At 36.8% G+C, this 21289-nt stretch overlaps 1 protein-coding gene across 2 annotated transcripts in view; it reads left to right on the top strand.

Annotated features, from left to right (window-relative positions):
• The window catches only part of ptpn18 (protein tyrosine phosphatase non-receptor type 18), a 38644-nt gene extending 17939 nt beyond the window's left edge, over positions 1-20705 (top strand). The window contains exons 7-17 of one of the 2 annotated variants that reach the window (XM_034306929.2): positions 108-170; positions 2534-2676; positions 3183-3249; positions 4284-4361; positions 4506-4595; positions 5329-5405; positions 9392-9699; positions 12443-12468; positions 14251-14278; positions 15716-15814; positions 20401-20705. In XM_034306929.2, the coding sequence (XP_034162820.2) occupies positions 108-170; positions 2534-2676; positions 3183-3249; positions 4284-4361; positions 4506-4595; positions 5329-5405; positions 9392-9699; positions 12443-12468; positions 14251-14278; positions 15716-15814; positions 20401-20474 (1053 nt within the window). In that variant the 3' untranslated portion in view covers positions 20475-20705. Of the gene's footprint in view, positions 1-107; positions 171-2533; positions 2677-3182; positions 3250-4283; positions 4362-4505; positions 4596-5328; positions 5406-9391; positions 9700-12442; positions 12469-14250; positions 14279-15712; positions 15815-20400 lie in introns of both variants that reach the window. The other variant, XM_026928325.3, reaches the window with a different exon arrangement.
• Positions 20706-21289: the final 584 nt, after the last annotated feature.

The raw sequence follows: 21289 nt of genomic DNA, 5'->3' as shown, positions 1-21289 counted from the left end.
AATGAGGAGAGTGAAAAGTCCTTCATTGACTCACAGCACAGTGACTGCTCCATCAGAGGAAGTGCTCGGGCTGAAATTCCTCTGCGTGTTGTTGTTTGTTCTGTTAGGTCGAAGAGTCACCCACAAACAAGGAAGTCATCGTGAGAATACTGTCAGTGAAACACTGTGATGTAAGTCTATCATGCTGTTCTGTGTGTGTTCGATCTGTGTCTGTGTCTGTGTGTCTGTGTGTGTGTGGAAATACAGTGTTAGCGAAATTGTGAATGGGAATTACCTTCCTGAGGCAATAACAGGGAGATGAGTAATTCAGAAAGAGGAAGCAAAATAGCTTTGTGTTTCTATTTTTTGGGTAAATTTTTTCCCCTATTTTCTCCCCAATTTGATCACCTGCCTATTCCCACTCACCAGCCAGCTCTCGCCCATCATACAGCTACCAAAGAGGAACACGTGATTCCTCTCAGACACCTGAAGCCAGCCAAGCACATCTTTTCAATCTGCTGCTCTTGCTGCATCACAGGGCAGCGTAACACCCTCAGAGAAACGCGCTATCTGCCCTCTTCTACATACACAAGCTCACAGACACTCACGATTGGCTAGTGTCGCTGGATTGACGGGAGAGAGAGAGTATGCCATCCCGCTCACCCAGAGAGCACGGCCAAGTATACTTTTTTTTGAACATGCGATCTCCCAACGATAAGGCGAACGCTGGCTTTGTGTTTCTTTAAGAAAAACATGATATAATATTTTAAATGTAAATGTTAATTATACTGTATGTTAATATATTAAATATATTAATTCAGCACATCCATAGTATAATAAATTAGATTAGATTAGATTTGATTAGTTTGGATTAGATTAGAGTAGTTTAGATTAATTTAGATTAGACAAGTGTATATTAGATTAATGTGGAATATATTTGATTACACTAAATAAGGCTAGATTATACAAGATTAAATCAGATTAGTTTAGATTATTAGCTTATGTCAGTCAGTCAGTCTGTCTGTCTGTTTCTGTCCTTCTGTCTGTCTGTATCTGTCTGTGTCTATCTTTCTGTCCATCTGTCTGCTTGGGGCTGTCTGTCTGTTTCTGTCAGTCGCTCTGTCTGTATCTGACTCTGTCTTTGTGTCCATCTGACCACCTGTCTATATGTCCCTTTCTGTTTATATGACTGTTTATCTACCTATCCATCTATCTTTGTGTCTGACTGCCTGTCCCTCTGTCTGTGTCTGACTGTCTGTCTCTCTGTCTGTGTCTGACTGTCTGTCTCTCTGTCTGTGTCTGACTGTCTGTCCATCTATCTGTGTTTGTTTGTTTGTGTCGTCCTGTTTTTAGACTTAGATTGGACTAGTGTAGATTAGACTAGTGTAGATTATTTTAGATTAAACTAAATTATACCAGATTAGACTAGATTAAATTAGATTAGTTTAGATTATGTTAGATTAGACTAGATTAGCAACATAAATTCTATAAATGCAAAAGTTTATCTTATCTTATCTTATAAATGCAACAAATGTGTTAATTAAAGATGGCATTGATCTAATACCCAGTACCCATCAGTGGATCGGATATCCTGTAACAATTGGCAAAGCCCGCAATTGGATTTGGAAAAGAAATGTTTTTTTTTGGAAGTGGAAATGTTTACATACTGCATAACAAAATTTATTGTATTTAAACTTTATACTTTATTATATATTATATAATAATTGATTTTGTGTGAAAGAGTTTAGCTGTGAGGCGCTTCAGTAAACAAAAAAACATTTTAAAGCTTAGTAGTTTTTTTAAAAGAAAACAATATCGGATGTGTATTGATATCTTATGGGTTTTAAAAAAGTGGTATTGTGTCGTCTCTGGTGTTAATATATAGGAAAAATAATCAGGATTCGACATGCATGCAGTTCACATCCCTGAGGTCACCTCGTTTTTCTTATGTAGAGTCTTGTGGGCAGTGAGTTCCTAAATTGTGTCTAGACAACCTTGTTTAAAAAAAAAAGAATTCACCTTTAAGCCCAAAGACAGTGTGTACTGTTAAAGCAGATCACATTCCCTGGGTTAATAGTTAATTGCAATACAGTGTATCATACAATCTTCAGATTCTTCTAGAAAATGGAGTTTAGACTAATATGATAATATATTAATGAGCAAAAAAATGCAAAGATTCAACTAAAGTTAAGAATATTGAAAATAAAGACATACAGTACTAAGTGTTTTTAAAGGATGTTCAGTCCAATATGTTCAGATTGTAAATAAGAGTCCTGGAATGAGTCTTTAACATTACAGCAGGTACAAATCTACAGCATCCAGGTGAGATTATCCATGAAGAAAGCGTAAGACTTGGGCATAAACCGTTGTTGGGAAGTGTAAATATTTACGGCATCCATGTGGGACCATCCACAGCAGCAGAAAGCAAAAACACTGATTTTTAATTCAAGCAGATTTTAAGAAAAACAGCATCTCCTCATATCCTCTACTCAGATCTAGTGCCGGATACAAGATCTGTATTTGTGTTGTATTCATAGTCCATTTCCATGTGCAGGAAACTCGCACCGTGTCCCATTTCCAGTACACAGCCTGGCCGGATCATGGAATTCCGGACGTGGCGGACGGCATTTTGGGAATGATGGAATCGGTTCACGTCAGTCAGGGTTACCACACGGGACCTCTGCTTGTCCACTGCAGGTCTGTCTCTGTGTCTGTCTCGTTCTCTCTCTCTCTCTCACACACACACACACACACACACACACACATATTCACACGCTGATCAAATCATCAAATCATGCTTTCTCACTCACACACTCCATCCTCGCCTTGACTAACTGCCTGTTCTTCACTGCTCTGACAAATGACCCATCTGCCCATGAAAATTCATCAGAGCGAGAGGCTCCACGTCGCCCGACGCTCTCCGCTTCGGCCTGGACCTCCCAGGCTCCATGCATTTTAATCCCAACATTTGAATGAAGTGCGACATGTTAAATATTCAGCACCTGATGTAGCACGGCGGCGGCCAGTTAACTCACAGGCTTCTGCACAAATTCACTCATTAGCCCCATGCTGTAATGTATGACAAAAGGTTCTGTCTGACAATATGAACCTCAGCGCCTCGGTGACCTCCAGAGGCAAAGTGGAGGCAGAAATAGGGTTGATTGCGTTGAGTGATTGGTCTTGATTGCCTTTGCTTTTTGCAGCGCCGGCTGTGGAAGAACTGGGGTGATTTGTGCCATTGACATTGTTAATGACCTGCTGCAAAAAAAGGTATGAAATTTGAACCTAATGTTAGCAGTGTGTATGTCTTGCAGTCATAGCGTTTCCAGTGAGTTTCATTTCTTCAAGGTGTAGTCATGCACAATGTATCATTATAAGTAGGTATGATTATAAGTATCAATACTGATACTGGTATCATTTTTATCTCACTTACCAACCAACATTTTATCCGATACATCGTGAAACTGTGTGATGTAAACCATGCTAATGAACAGATGATGAAACGGCAGTGGTCTAGACATATTTTCAGTTTAATAATGGCATTCAGTGCAAAGCAGACTGGAAACTGTGCTCTGTGAAAATATCAAGAGGAGGAACTACAGCGTTTTTGTGCAATGCAAGTAACCTGAATCTTAATCAGAGCTCGGAATGACAAACTCGGTGTGCTAGCACACATCAGCAACTAATGCCAAAGCAAAATCTAGCTAGGTGACAAAAAAAAATGTCTTCAGACAGTGCTAGATGAGTGAAAAGAACAGCTCTTACCCAGTGTATTGTTTTTGACGATCAGCCAAAGAATCTGACACAATGAAAAAAAAAGCACTTTAGTTACAGCTGTACAGAAGCAGTGTTCCAAGGTGGAACAAATCCCGCTATTCTCCACTGCAACCCTCGTCAATCCAAGGAAATAATCTAGCTAGCTGATGCAAAATCACCTCGCTAACGTTATAAAGAACAAGACTATTAGCGTATGTGCGTTGACACTATATAAACCAGGGAAACATAGCCAGACCTAAATCAAATGTTTAGTCATGCTCTTGATTGACCAAATAGGTTAAACTAAAGGGGTTATACTAAATAGTTTACTCATTCCAGTCTCAGTATTAGTATCGGTATCCACGAGTACCAGAAAATGTACTTGTAATCATGCAGTGGTGAGTATTGATGCATCCGTAATTGTAAGTATCCTTCAGAAACCTGCTGTAGAGATGTTTACATGTGATTCAACAGATGATATCATGATATCATAACAGATGATAATACAGTATGGTGCATTCATACCCACTTGCATGGTTCTTTTGTAGAAAATCAGAGAAGATTTCAGCATTATGGATTTAGTTTTAGAGCTGAGAAGACAAAGACCATCGGCTGTTCAGACTAAGGTAAAACACAAAAGGAATTCAGTACTGATGGCACTTAATAAAACTTCCAGCAGTGGTAAGGTCATGAAAAGCAAAACTGAGAGAAAAAGAATGCTACATGTTGCTCTGTCGAGGTCAGACAGTGATGTTTTTGTGTCCATCCAGGAACAGTATGAGTTTGTGTTTCATACTGTGGCTCAGATGTTCGAGAAGGTCTTGCAGGAATCTTCACAGAATCACCAACGTCAGAGCCTGGTACATTTCACATTCATAATCACGAACTGCTCATTAATCAATCATTAGTTGCCTCATAGTGTATATTTCTAATAAACATGTTTCTCTGGGCAATGGAAGATACGGGAGATCACAATTCAAATTTCTCATGTAATGTAACACATTTCCAAAAGAGAAGGGTTATAAGGAATAGCTAGACTTTGTTTTTATCAATCAGGATTTGGGTGAATTGTGAAAAGTGTAATTACAACCATAAGCCTCTAGAGAGAGACTGAGCAGAGAAAACACTAGACTGTGCGATGCAAGTGTTAAACCTACAGTTGACTCTCTTAAAGGAAGTTGATACTGAGTTTGTTTAACTTTTATTTCTGAGTTTGCTTCAAATAGGAAGTTAGTAGATAATAGATAATAATACAAAAAACAGAGTAATAAATAAACTGTGCGTGACTCATCTGTGCATGACATCTCTGGTGTTTAAAAAATGAGCTATAAAACCTAGGCCCCTTTTCTGTCTATTTTAATGTTGCTTTACTTCCTCCAAGTCCTTTTGTTGCAGACATTTAAAATGAACTTCAGCAGGAAGTATCCTCACTCTGTGCTTCCTCTACGCAAATTCGAGCACCAGCCAGGCGGATCACTGTCGCTCATACAGCAGCTCTGACAACACAAAAGCGCTTTTCTCTGTCCTCATCCTTTGTTTCTTTCTCTGTTGGGTTTTTTTTTGTTTTTTTTTTGGAAACTTCGGTACTCTCAGTCTCTCTACACCAATGTGGTGCCCCCAAAGCCAGCACTGAGGTCATTGTCCATCGGCAGTGAAAACCAGAATACAAGGTAATAACACACACACACACACACATCATGGCTGGATTTTTCATGTCTGAAGGATTCTTATCTGCTTATTTAAATCATGTACTATTTTTTTTTCTTTTTCGGAAGATTAGCATCTATTTGCCATTGATAAATCTGTGTCGATTAACGGTTCAGAAGCTACAAAATAAAATGCGTTAAACGTTAGTATAAATACTACAATGACCACCTTTTTGTCTTCCACTGATATTTCATCTAAATTAGATTGGATTAAACATATATTAATATTAATAATAACCTACTGATATGTTCCATCTAACTCACTGCTATATGAAGCCTGATAAATTATCATATATTTACATATTGTTGTGTCTGGTATTGCGTTCCGTTCTAATGCAAAAAAAAATAAAAATTACAGTCACACCCAGGTGCAGAAACTTGAAACGTTATGTGTGTGAGTGTGTGTGTGTGTGTGTATGTGTGTGTGTGTGTATTATGTGATGTACATAATAACAGTGCTCATGGTAGTTGTAATTCTAGACATGTCTAGATCAAGAATACACTCCGATTCACAGATTAGATAAATACATTGGATAGATATAATTCTGTGCGTAAGGGAAGTCCCCTGGCTCATTAGTGAAGAAGACCAAAAGTTGTTTTGCTCATGGTGACAGGAAATTACGGTATCTAGCAGAGACTAAAAATTTTGCATTGAGCTCAATGCAAACTGCTCAAAAAGTGAACAGCCTTGTTTAAGTAAGGAATAACACACGATGGGGTGTGCTGTTGTAGGAAAGTAATCAATAATATGGTGGTATATTCACTATAACCGCTCGATTGCAAAGGCAATATTGCTTTTATTCAACAGTTCTACAAACAAGAAATTAATATCGAGTAAGTGACATGTCGGACACAAGATGGCCAAATGTTCAGTTTATTTTTGCTCCGCTAGCAGAAATAGATCCCCAATCACTTTATAGCACATTCATGGAATTTAATGTATCATGACGTGTGTATCATTCTATGAATAATGTGTGAATTAATGGAGTGATACACACAGTGAAATGCTAAATTTATACTAAATTTTATATAAATTTATACTAATAGGTTTATACTAAATATAAGCATTCTTGGAATGCCTCTTAACCAATCAGATTAGTGTTTAATCTGATTATATTATTATTATTATATATCTGTGCAGAATAATATGTTAGGTATATTTTGAATAATTTGACTTATTTCTCATGAGGTTTTAGGCTAAGCTTAAGCGAAATCTTATTTAAAAAGCACTTATTTATCTCAGCTGTAGTTGATATGCTGAAAGAAAACTGCTATGCATTTGCAGAGAAAGAAAAAACACAGTTCCTGCTTTCAGCTTGATGAAACACATTTGGTGAATGCAAAAATGGGTACTGTTGGCACTTTGGTTTTTAGACCCAACAGTCAGCATTTCAGCTTTGGAAATCATCTCGAGGTTCGAGAATATTCTTCCTGAGAATGATAGTATCAGAGTGAGAGCAAAACAGAAAAGTCTTGACAATAATATTTAGTTATGAAGTAAGCAGCTAAGAGAGAACATTATCAGAACATTCAATAAAATATTCAACAGGTTCTAATAAGGTGAGGCTGTAATATTGCAAAATTAACGTTTGCGCAGTGTTTGTAAAATTTTTCCTGTATGCCATGGTTTGCTTTATTCAGTTTGGCAGCAATGAATACGTGTTAGCATTCCTACAGCTAGAATGGCATGTAAAAAATATTTCCAGGAACTCAAAAAACTTATTGGAAGGTTAAATTGGACAATTAAATTGGAAGATTAAAAGGACAAATTGGAAGTTCTTAGAACTAAAACTGCTTAGTTCCTAGAACATTCAGAAAATGTTGGACTAGCCTAAATTTTTTAGCTGAGAAGCAAATAGGTTTAACAATTTTTGTATCTTATAACTTATTGTTAGAGAAATTGTACTTCCATGTGATGTTGAGAATCTAATCAGCTCTTCATCATGTTGTTATCCAACACAGAAGACGGTTTTATTTCACTTGCAGAGTGAAATGTGAAAAACAGTTAACACTTCATTTAAAGAGTATCTAAATTAAGCCTGCATGAGCATCGCATGAATCTTTTTTAAACTACTGCTTTATAGAAGGCTTGTGTCAAAACTTGTGAGGTAACACTAATGTTTCTTTTTTTGCCCGAAACTTTGCTTCAGTTATCATTATGGCTAAATTGGTTGAGATTATAATTTATCTGTAATCTATTATTAATTTGTCAGTAGCACTATTCTATGCAAATGTCCACCTTACAAGCTACAATGTTCACTCATATCTTTCTGAGTCTTTCACTCATATTTCACTCAGAATTTACTTCTCTGGTCAAATTATTGAAAGAAATGCATGGTTTATACATCAAATACAGTATATGGAGTACTGATTCAGACACGTCACATCCATAACGCTGGTTTTTGTTTTGTTTTTTCCTTAATAATGTCTTTCCAAATGAAGAAATTTTTCAAATTTACACTTCCTGTGTTCATTCAGGTCTCTTTGATGTTCTACCTATGATGCTTTCTGTGGTCTTTAAAATTCACAGAGTTTGTAGAAAATGTGTAGTCTCCCACGAACGTTCGTCCGTTTAAAGTCACATCCATAACACTGATAAATTGCGATGTATTAGAAACATGTCACTCAGTAATGAAGCTTTGAAGATGTTGTCTATGAAGTATCTCAGCATTTCCTTCATATATATTAGCAGAATTGTGTGTGCTTTACCCAAAATGGTGGTTTATTTAGTTAAGAAGCCCATATGTCAGCTGACTGAAGGATTTTAATGTCCCAAGGTAAAATGGTAGTCAAGTTTGCATTTCTAACACTCATTTAAGAAGCCTATCTGTCATCTAAATAAAATAGATACTTCATAGATGTCCTAAAGATAAGAATAATAGACTCGCTCTGAAAAATATTAAACAGTCTAAAAGAGAGATGAAATTCTTCTCTCTTTTATGTAAAGACAACGTAATGCACAGTATGGCCAAAGGTATGTGGACGTCTGACCAATCACACCCATATGTGCTTGTTGAACATCCCATTTCAGATTTAGTCCCCCTTTGCTGTTATAATACGCCTCACTCTTCTGGGAAGCTTTTCACTAGATTTTGGAGTGTGGCTGTGGGGATTTGTGTTCATTCAGCCACAAGAGCATTAGTGAGATCAGGCACTGATGTTGGTGAGGAGGCCTGGGGTGCAGTCGGTGTTCCAGTTCATCCCAAAGGTGGTCAGTGGGGTTGAGGTCAGGTCTCTGTGCAGGACACTCGAGTTCTTCCGCTCCAACCTTCACAAACCATGTCTTCATGGAGCTCACTCTGTGCAATGTACAGCATACAAAGACAATCTGTACAATTGTGTGTGTCCAGCTTTGTGGCAGCAGTTTGGGGAAGAACTACATATGGGTGTGATGGTCAGGTGTCCATGCACTTTTGGCCATATAGTATACACTGCTGAAAACCATAATGTCACATTAATATGGGTCTTTCATAAGTCATCCATGGATGGCTGGATGGACGGATGGATGAATGGAATGTATTGGTCCCCAAGGGAAAATTTAAACAATCCAACAGTGTTTTATAAAAGATTTATGCAATGCCTATGACCATGTTATGAAGCTTCCCTCAAAAAAAGATGTGTTACTGAGTAAGGACATATATTGCAGGTTTGACTTGAAATGGACCTATAGACAATGTCTTAGACCACTTTAGATCAGCTTAAGTTGGCCCAATAATAGATGTCCCTGGCTGTAGACTGATCTACATCAGTAATCTTTTTTCAGTAATAAGTCTGACACCTTGCGTACAAAAATGATAGCCGTTCTATCCATATCCTCAAAACAGTTTACTCTAGCGTAAATCTAGACGTCACATTAACGTCTTAGAGTTCTTTATCATGTCTTGTGACTGTCTTTACACAATCATCATCATTGTCATTATCATAACCATCACTTCTTCCTCTCTACTTAGAAAACCTCCCTCCCTCCGTCCAAGGTCGTCTCATCCTCCTGCATCCATCAACATGAACGACACGTATGCAGTCGTCAACAAGATCAAGCAGCCCTCCACCGCTCCACCGCTCGTTCCCCACCACTATGACAACGAAAACTTAAACAGCCAGAAGCCGTCTGCAAACGACGTGTACAGCATCGTGAAGCCAAAAAACAGGGCGGTGGCAAACACACCTGTTAGCACGGTTCCTGTTCACGACCGGACATGGCCATTCAACCACAGGGCCTCAGCAGAGACAGACAACGATGGCTATGAACCCCTGCCAGGTGAGCACAAGCTGAAAGGGATCTTCTTCTTAAAGTTAACTTTCCTTAAAGTTTCTATGCATAACACTTTGAGGAAGCTAGAACCCTTAATCATCCAAAGAACCCTCAAGCAACCCTTGTTAATGCACACACCTCTTGAAAAAAAAGTGATTCACACATTAGGTGGTGTTTGAGCTTGCAGCAGACCAAACTGAGATGTTGAGAAGTTGATGAAGCTACAGGAAGTTACAGGTTCAGGGGAAGTGACATCTAGAACTGATTCTACATCTAAACACATTTACGGTCATATCTACTAATGTTTTTTAGCATCGCAAAGTATGTTTTGTATTTTACTAGCCAGATGTCGGGGCTTTTTATTGTCTAGAATGAGATAAAAGGGGCGGTCTCTATTGTTTTGTACTTCTAAGGGGAATATAGTATATATACTGGTTATTAGTAATACTGGGAGATTATTGTAATTATTATTAAGTCTTATTAAGGCCAGTTGTTTACTCTTTTGATTTGTCTGCACAGTTTCGATTTTAGTTTGGCTGAATGTTTTCTGAACTTTCAGTTCTTAGAACAATCAACCAATCAAACTTTCAAGGTGTTTCTACACATTTCTGCAGTGTTGCTGCAACATTTTTAGTTGCAATAAATATTTTTATAATGTTATTTTGTGTCTAAATGAGAGCATTGAGTAATCAATGTTCTAATTACATTGTCAAGCAAACCGTAATTAAGGCAGATGTATTGAGAACAATGCAGAAGCATTAATTTTCTATGTTTAGACCCTAACTTTCATACTTGAATACTTACTGAATGTTCTAATAATGTTCTTTATAGCATAATTTCTATTAATTTTCTATAACAGCACAGCTCTGGCTGTAACATATATACTAGGTTTATATTATTGGGCTCGTTCTAATACTTTATCATTCTTATTGTATCTCATTCACAGAGACTTATATAGTGGACATTCCATATAATCTAGGGCTAATAATAAACAGATGTTGTTATTTAACAAAGAAAAACCTATAATCATTGATAAGGTGAAGATTTCTGTTAGGAGACGTTTAGTTAACATTTGCAGAAGTCTCCAGTGTCAGTGCAGTAGCGCTTTCTGCAACAAGTCTTCAGGAATGAGGAGTTTGTAATTTCTCGTGTCTTTGTCACATTTATTTTTTCAAGAAAGAGAGAAAGATAGTCTGGTGATGGAACAACTATTTATTGCTGTTATAGTAACAAGTAATAACTTGTTTTAGGGATGCTATACGGTACATTAAATGTAACACTAAGCAGTTCAAAAACGCAACGTGATATTCATAAATAAAAATAATAAATAAAAAAATTAAATCATTGTCAGATCATTGTGGTATAAGAGGAATAACACTTCGAGCTGTGCTGTTATGAGAAAATGATCCACTGCATTTCAGGTCAGGACATACAGTGATGAATATATGGTACCTTTCACAGCTATTTCTCATTAGAAAACAAATCTGATCAAAACTTTGAGCTAGGATTGATTTTAAATATCCGCCATGATGGATATTCAGATCTAAAAAGGTAAACAGCAGTAACATTCATCATGAGATGAATCAGTAACCATTTCAAATCAGTAACAAAAACAGAACTTATTTTCTTCCCTTTTTAAAATGAAAGCTTTCATTTAAGGAACTTTTGCTTTCTGCGAAAAAAAGAATGAGTTATGAAAGAGCAAATAATTTGTACTTGTCTTTATTAGCATTTATTATTGTATATTCTTATAATTATTGCAAATGATGGCTTACATGTGATCCTGATTATTTTTTCTAAACAAGTGTTAAAGTTTGGTGCAACTGGATAAATCTGGAGATAAACTTGGAGATAAACCCGGATTTTATCCTCGTTGTGATTGTGCAACCCTGTCTATACCGAAGTAAAATTGACTCAAATTGCTCCTGTAATAAGAGGTTGTGCGACATTGGTGATTTAACAGAGCTCATAGTTGAGTTTTGTGTGGACGCTTATGTGTTTTTCTCAGTGCTGCTCAGATAGCAAGTCTTTTGTCCTCAGTTTTACTTCTCCTTTTTGAATTCCTCTCTTTCACGTGATCATCGGGGTGACAGGTTGGCCTGATGTTTATTTTCTCTCAGTAAAAAAGCGATTTTTGTCACTCTTACATAACATGTATATTAGGATCGAGAAGACTTGCTGGTCTCTGATTTCCTGGTCTCACACAGTGATCACACCAGATCAGTGTTCTTTTAAATACATTTTAAAGACGAATAAATTGCATGCTGTGTTGTAGGCTATACATTTTGACATTTTTCTCATCTAAAAACACTGGATGGAAGGTACACAGTAGCGTTCGTTTGACACCCACAAGAGACAAGTGACATTAACGACTCGTCGCTTGCTAGTGTGAATGCACGGTATGACAGTATCGCCTGCTGCTGATGATTTATTTAGACATAATTTTCATAATGTGAAGATCACATTCAGCTCAATTTCCCTTCATGCAACTTTCTTCCTGTAATTAATTGACCTACTTTTTTTTAGGGGGGCATCATCTAGCCGCTAAAACTCAACTATCAGCTGATTAATTATTGAAACTTGCCTAAAGCTATGCAGTGATCCAAAACAACATTGTCTCAACGTCTTCCTAATAAGCAAACAAGCTCCACATGAAAGCATTGCCGAAGTTGGCTAGATTTGTGTGTGTGTGTATGTGTGTGTGTGTAGTTTTCCACCTATTATTTACATGCATATTTTTCTTTTCTAGGGGAGTTCCAGATTAGAGGCTCACAGGTAACGTCTGCATCTACTCTACACTTGATTACCTCACCAGGAAATGCAAACCAATGACTACAGTTCTTATTGCGAGTGTATTGCAGTGATAAATATTTAGCATTTGGTGAATCGTATACTGCTAATCCAGATTAAATAGATCACATAGATCACCATAGATCTGATTATAGTCATACAGAAAATCTGACAAAGTGAGATTTATTACAAAGCTAATCTGCACTTTCTCGTGTGGACTTTGTTTGGATTATGTTAACTCACTCACAGTTATTCCTAATGAATCTCAGCTTCATTCAGTCTCTAGACTATGATTGAGTGTTAACACTAACCGGTTTTCCTGTTACAGTTGATGTTTGACTTTAAAAATCCTCTCATGTAGCTGTTTTGAGTACCAGTCTTCTGGTCGTCTAGATTAGTAAATTATTGAGTGTGTTTGATGAGGGTTTTCAATTTGAGACACAGCTGATGACAGCAGTCACAATGACAGCAGAAAGTTTTAATGAGAAACAGAGCTCGTGAGTGTGCATTGAATCGCTAAACATTAGTGTTTGACTTGGAAACCAGACGGAGAGAAATGTTTTGGCTCGGACGTGCCATTTCATGGATGTTGCTTTTAATACTTCAGATGTACGGGTGCGAGTGTGTGAACAATGCTGCTCGCGTTGCCGCTGCTTCTTCATGTGCACCCAGAGTCACGTGTCAGGTATATACTGGCCTTTAGAGGAGGCAGCGATGATGCCGCTACTATTAAGCAGTATCACTATGACTAGAGCGCACTTCCTGTTGATGATATCTGAATGTCAGGGAGGGGAGGCATTATGCCATTTTTAGGATTTTCTGAAACCCGTGTGTGAGTTCACATTGACATGGTCAGAAATCAAATGGAGGAAAAAGTCACTGCATTTTAGTGGAAGAATTCTGACAAAATAGAATTGTGTCCTTTAAAAGATTGATGAACTAACAAGTTTTAAAAAGTTATTGATGATCTTATGTTGTCTTTAAAGGGTACCTGACTACATTTTACAGTCACTGGGCCTCATGTATCAAAGTGGATACGAACAAATTTGTAAATCATTTGCAGAAGCACTTACACAAGAAATTCCATGAGAAACATGTAGAGTTTGTCAAAATTTACACATAAAGAAATCAGAACTCACATAATCAGAACCTCGGCTTCAGTTCATATAATTAGCTATGGGTCACTGCAATTTTCTACACGGATTACACTGTTGATCATCTGTTATTTCAGTTACTCACAAATTTAATGAATTTTTGTTTAAAAAATCTGTCGTTTCATATAAATAACTTTTAAAAGAAAGCAACCATCCAAAAAAATTAAGTTGAATAGATCTAGTCATCCAATTAGGACAAAAGTAATGGCGTAAAAGTAAAAGGAGGAGGAGGAGTTAGTGTGTTTCTGTATTAGCCGACACGCTGCAGTGGCTGAGCTGCATTACTGGAAGATTTAGTGCATGCACACTTAGAAGGCGCTTTTTCGCTGTTTAGTCATCATTTTGTCATTTACAGCTCTGGGAGCTTTGCGTTTATGGAGTTTTGTGAGCTTTACTAACTCTAAATGAGCTTTTATGCTTCACTGAGTCAGAAAAAAAGATAGCTTGCATAGATTGCATAGATTTACAGTGTAACTCAGACAATATAGTAATAATATAGCAATAATTATTGTATCTTTGATTCTTTTACTTACACTTCTAGATAAAGAGTGCTTTTTTTTAACAACTGGAAACATTTCTTCAATTCTAATGTGGATTTTTGTGTATCTTACAGCTGTACCCATCTCTGCCACAAAGACCTTGTAAGTACTTTCCAGATATATACATTCAGATTTCTGTTTAGTAACCACAATTTAGAGCTGCACAATATGGACAAAATATTATATTATGATCATGTTGCTCTTTATGCAGTAGTTACTTGTTATATCACCTGCTGTGTCCATCTGTGGAAAGGGACCGTCACAGAGCAGATAGCATTCTCATCTCAGCACTGACATTAGTGTGTTGTTGCTGTCACCTGGGTTGAGAAACAGTCCACAAACCCAACACCCCTAACCAACGAGGATGTTGTGGTCACAAACGTGTATCGTGTCATCAGAACAGAGACACACGTTTTTACATAAGTAGATTAGTGCACGACGTTGTTGCAAATGTATTTAGTTATTTAGTTTATTTAGTGTAAATAATAATAATAATAATAATAATAATAATAATAATAATAGTTAATGTTGTTATTATGTTAGTGTAAATATTAATGTGTGTATATATATAATAACAACTACAACAATCATGATATATTTATTATTTATTTGCTCACATTTAATAATAATTATTATTATAATAATTGCTATTATTCTTGTTGTTATGTTAATGTACATATAAATGTTTATCTAAAATATGAACAGTAATGTTTATTGTATGTATTTACTTTTTTTAAATGTATTTATTTATAATAATAATAATAATTATAATAATAATAATAATAATAGTTAATGTTGTTATTATGTTAGTGTAAATATTAATGTGTGTGTATATATATATATATATATATATATATATATATATATATATATATATATATATATATATAATAACAACTACAACAATCATGATATATTTAATAATAATAATTATTATAATAATTGATATTATTCTTGTTATGTTAATGTACATATAAATGTTCATCTAAAATATGAACAGTAATGTTTATTGTATGTATTTACTTTTTTTAATTTATTTATTTATAATAATAATAATAATAATAATAATAATAATAATAATAATAATATGCAGCTCTATATTACGTAGATTAGCCAGAAGCTGTGTGTGTGTGTGAGTGTGTGTGAGTGTGTGTGTGTGTGTGTGTGTGTGAGAGAGAGAAAGAGAGAGAGTGCCTGAACTGGATTGCTGGTGCAATCGTCGCTCCTCTGGAGACTTCTTATCAGCTTCACCAGTTTGAAGTGCTGTGAAGAAATAAACAGGAAGAGCTGTTAGATTAGTTTCAGTCTCTGTCTCATTCTCTCTTTCTCTCTCTCTCTCTCTCTCCCTCTCTCTCTCTCTCTCTCTCTCACTTTCTCTTTCTCTCTAGAGCTCAAACTCTGTAACTCTGTTCCCTCGCTGCCTTTCTTCATCTCTCTCACACACACAACTCCATCCTCTTGTTTTGCACCTCTGATGTTCTGACCTGTTTTCTCTGTGTGTGTGTGTGTGTGTGTGTGTGTGTGTTTCCTTCACAGCAGACAGAAACAGCCATTCAGATGATGACTATGAGGATGTCTCACACCCGATCAGAGAGAGCAGCAGCAGCAGCAGCAGCCACTGCAGCCCCGGAGGCATTGGTCAGTAGCACACACACACACAAACACACACACACATACACAGTCACACAGAAACACACAGACTGTAAATACATACACATGCTTACTTACACATGAACACACACTGTAAATGCATACACATGCTTACTAATACATGAACACACACACACGTACAAAGACACACACAAACACACAGACTGTAAATACATACACATTGTTATTTCTACATGAACACACACACACACGGCTCCACTATGCCCTACCACAAACAGACACACACACATCATACTATACTATACATACATAGTCACACACTCTTACTTACATATACATGCAGACACACACGCACAACACATGTTCCACTATGTCCCAACACACACACACACACACACACAGACTTCACTACACACCAGTTAATACACACACACATACACATATCATACAAACTATACATGCATACCCACACACACTTACTTACATATACATGAAGACACACATGCTCCAGTATGCCCTAACACACACACACACACACACACACACACACACACACACATACACAGACTTCACTGTACACCAGTTAAAACACAGAGAAAACACATACACAAAACTGCTCCACTAAGCCCTGGCACACACACATTTACATTTATGGCATTTGGCAGACTCCCTTATCCAGAGCGACTTACAATTATCTCATTTATACACCTGAGGGTTAAGGGCCTTGCTCAAGGGCCCTGCTCAAGGGCCCAGCAGTGGCACCTTGGTGGTGCTGGGATTTGAACTCTCAACCTTCTGATCAGAAATCTAATAGCTTAACCACAGAGCTACCACTTCCCCTACCTAGAAAAACACACACACACACACACACACACACACACACACACACACACACACACACACACACACACACACACACACACACACACACACACACACACACACACACACACACACACACACACACACAGAGGACAGTGATATTCCAGGACCACCACTGAACCACACAATATTATGAATATTATGGAAGCTCACGTGTAACACACACACATATGCATACACACCACTACACACCTCCGCTCCACCTCAGCTAATTCTGAATACATGGGGAGAGCTGAAGCTGGAGCTGACGCTGAAGAAGCCAGCTTTAGTTACAGCTCAGTGAAATGTGACATGAGACGGTGGAACAGTGAACAAACAGTTGTCTTTGTCACCATCGTACACTTTTCTATAAATCTACAGGCTGCACAGTTATGACACTTTATAGATGAGTTTACACTAACACTCGTTCATCTGGAAAAGTGTGAACACAAGCCAGAGCAGAAATCTTGCCAAGATCAACTAGGACAAAACCAAATAGAGTTTAATTCAACTTATATATCATTCGGTTGTGTTTTTTTTCTGGACTCGGGTCCGCTTGAGCCCCGGGTTCTGTACAGTTAGTGGAGTGTGAATGCTGTTTCTGAGCCTGAGAGGTCCAGAGATCCAATGCCTGGTCCTCTTACGGTGCTTTCGCGCTTGAGCCCAGATTCTGGGCTTGTTTGTGGGGGTGGGGCTCATAATCACAGGTTTGCATTCATTTTTGTGCATGCACATTTATAAAACGCTTGGCACTTTATTCATCCATTTGCTGCTTTTTATTATTTTTCTGTGGTACCAACATTCAAGCGGTGAAGAAAAACACTTTTTGGAGGCAGGGCATGTCATGGTGCAGGAAACAAGGAACTAATCTCATATGTAGGCGGACACAAGACATGCCTTATTTGCTGTGCTGTCAGTGCAAGAGCTTGTGCAACTATAACAACCGTCCAAGTAGAAACAGGAAGTAACGTGACAAAAATCAGTTACATTACTTGGCATGTGTCCCAGAGTGCAGATAGCTTCCAGACCTGATACAGACTGTGCTGTGGTTCGATTGAACCACCAGACCACCGTTTTTAAGAGGACCAGGGATCGGATCTCTGGACCACTCCTGGGCTCGAGAACAGCGTTCAAACTTCACCAATCGTAGTGCAAATTGACCTTGAAAACGGTGGTCTGGAGTTCACTTCAACCGAACCACGGCATGGCCTAGATCAGGTGTGGAACATTATTGGTTGAATATGTCATGTTCCTTCCTGTTTCTACTTTAATGATCCCAGGGAAAGAGTTGTTATGGTTATTGATGTATAAAACCAGACACACATAGGACTGAAGTTCTTTAATTAGCCCACAATCGAGCCACAGACGGATTAGGACGGATTTTGTCTATGTGAACGCAAACCTGCGATTTTGAGCCCCGCCCTTGACCGAGCCTAGAATCACTCCTGAGTATTCAGATCAAGTGTAAAAACACCTTAAAAATAAATTTGCTTGGTTATATAATTTATTTTATTGGCTGCCTAGTTATTGCTAGTTTCTCCAATCACATTATGTTACGTAAATTATTTCAGGTACGAGTACTTGACTGAGTAATTAATTACCTGTTCTAGAGCATTTATTTTACATCAGAAATGGTGTTTTATTATTTTACAGGATTGTACTGTAAACTATTAGGCACTTACAGCAGTCCATTGGTTTACAGCAAAATACCAGAAAATGCAATGCATTGTGGGATATCTAACGTTTTGGCAGGGGTGAGAATGCTAACAATTCTCCTTGTGCTGATCTTTAAACTTACATGCTAGTAAATGCTAATAAAAGTTTTGGTAATTTATTAATTCAGTGGTAGAGGAATCGGTGCAGGGGGTTGAATAGGTTGTGGTGGCTCAGTGGTTAAGGCTTTGAGTTACAGGTGAGAAGGTTTTATGTTGTAATCCCAGCATCACCAAACTGCTGTCTTGGGATCCTTGTGCAAGAACTGGAACCTTCTGCTCAGTTGTAAATGTACTGGGTTATGTTTTATTTTATACTATAATTATATTTACAAGTATTTTATTTGCAAAATTTACAGTATATTCCTGAAAACATACAGAAATTTACCGTAAAACTAGCAACAATTATCTCTAAAGGTATCACAGTGCTTTACTGTAAATGTTTACAGTTATCTTCTGTAAATTTAAAGTACTTTACTTGCAACTCTGCTGCTAGTACATTACTGTAAATTTTACAGTAAATGTTTTACAGTGTGATAAACTCAAGTGATTGGTGTGCACGTTCCACCAAAACTATTCATTTCTTATGCGTCACATCACTGAATTTCACTGAAATATGAATTCATATAAATCCTGATACCAGGTGAAGATTTCTAATTAGCCGATGAGTTAAATCTGCTTTATTGGAAGAATTAAAAAAAATATGCAGGAGAGCAATTTTTCATGCATATTTAAAAACATATCCAGATTTTGCCAAATAATTAGCCAAATAAAAATAAATAATAATAATAATAGTAAAAAAAGAATCAAATTTTATATCTGATATATATATATATATATGCACACACACACACACACACACACACACATATATATATATATATATATATATATATTATGTAGTACTGTGCAGAAGTCTTAGGCACATGCAAAGAAATGCTGTAGAGCAAAGATACCTTCAAAAATAATGAAATTAAAAGTTTCTACATTAAAAAATACTATAAAAACCAGTAATCAGTAATAAATGAAACAAAGCCAATATTTGGTGTGACGATCCTTCACTTTTAAAAATAAATAGTAGTCTCAGGTACAATGTGTGCAGTTTTATAAGGAAATGAGCTGTAAGTGTTACTGAGCATCTTGCAGAAGCAGCCACAGTTCTTCTGGAGACTTTGACTGTCGACTCACTTCTTATTTCTGCAGCGAAACCCAGCAGCCTTCATTATGTTTTTTTGTCTGAAAAGTGTCTCTTATGTAACCTGCTGCTTTCTTTACTGACATACAAACATTTTTTTGTAAAATTTAATTTTGTGCTGGAAAACTAATGTTTGGAATCTAAAATGTTTTTATACTGAATCAATAATGTAGAAGTCATAAAATAAAAAATCTATAACAAGGTTTGTACTAAAAAAATAGTACTACTGTATGTATATATATATATATATATATACACACACACACACACACACACGCACACACACACACACTACAGCAATATTCTTGACCGTCGACAGATTCTTGTGCAAAATTTATCCAGTTTAGGGATGTTGCGTGGTACAGCTGATTTTGGACGTTAAAAAATTCTGTCCTTAATAAAAATCTTAACTAGTTTTTTAAAAGACATTGGATTCTGGCACAAAAATATTTGTTTGTTTTTTAAAATTTTATTTAATTTGGGACTTTGTGTAGAAAGTTTGTAAAGATTTACCAGAGACTTGCTGCACTGAATTTGCATCATGACTTATGTTATATTTCAGTAATGGTCATTTGGAGGTGATTTATAACTTATATCTTCTTAAAAACAGCCTTAAATTGACTATCAACGTGTGTATGCATGAATGATTAAATATACAGAATATTCTGGAAGCACAAGCATAATATTGTTTCTATAAAAGTGATGCTTACAATCTGAAAGTGAGATTTTGTGCATTGTTAGCATTTAGAAAGCAATCTGCAAGCATTCGAAATGAGAACATTTACGTTAATATGCTTCAGAAGGTGTCACATTGGTTCTGTCTGTTTGTTTTTCTCGACTTCTAGGTTTTAAATGCAGAGTAAGGAAACCCAAAGGACCCAGAGACCCGCCTTCACAATGGAATCGACCAGAGAGATGAAACTATTACAATAACAATATTCTCTAAAGGTCTACATATTCAGCATTTATTTGATCCATGGAATAATTTTATTTTGTTATAGAGGTGATGGTTTGTAGGGTTTTTTTGTGTGTGTGTGTGGGTGTGTGTGTGTGTGTGTGTGTGTGGGTGGGTGGATGGGTGGGTGCATGTAATATTACAAATGTAATGTACATGTTTAATTTATTGCAATAAATGGGTTTTCCTTGTGTCTGCATTGTACAGCGTGCTGCTGTGATACACTGCGCTGACCAGTAGAGGGCACTGGTGAGGTTTAGTTTGAACACTTCATGAGCTAGGAGCAGGTAAACTGGGTCACCTGAATAATGTGAGCACTTATTTGGAAAGATTAGGGTGCGTACCATGTTACAATATACATGTGCAACTTACATATCTAAAAAAAATTATATCAGAATTTATGAGCATATTATAAATTTAATTCAATGCAGAGGACTGAAAAGGTTTGAAATGGAACCTTCTGGAAGAATTTGCAGCTGTAGAGATTGACCCGTGACACTGCTGCTATTAAATTTCTGCCATCGAGTTTAAGTTCAGCTTTAAACACGTAGCCACAGACAACAGATCAGATTCTGGTACTGGATTAAACCAAGAGCTAATGCACATTAAATGATGATTTTAAAAAAACCCTGCTGATCTCAAAATCAGTTTCATAATTCAAACAATGATAGTAGATCAGCATTAATTCTGAGCTACACAGAAAGAAAGACTAATTGATTGACTGTAATTAATTAATCGATCCTGAGGGAAACTGCAGTGTAACTATAACAAGACACTGA

The sequence above is a fragment of the Pangasianodon hypophthalmus genome, chromosome 8 (assembly GCF_027358585.1).
Source record: "Pangasianodon hypophthalmus isolate fPanHyp1 chromosome 8, fPanHyp1.pri, whole genome shotgun sequence".
Classification (NCBI taxonomy): Eukaryota; Metazoa; Chordata; class Actinopteri; order Siluriformes; family Pangasiidae; genus Pangasianodon; species Pangasianodon hypophthalmus.
The sequence above is the reverse complement of the archived record's forward strand: the minus strand, read 5'-3'. Positions and strand labels throughout refer to the sequence as shown.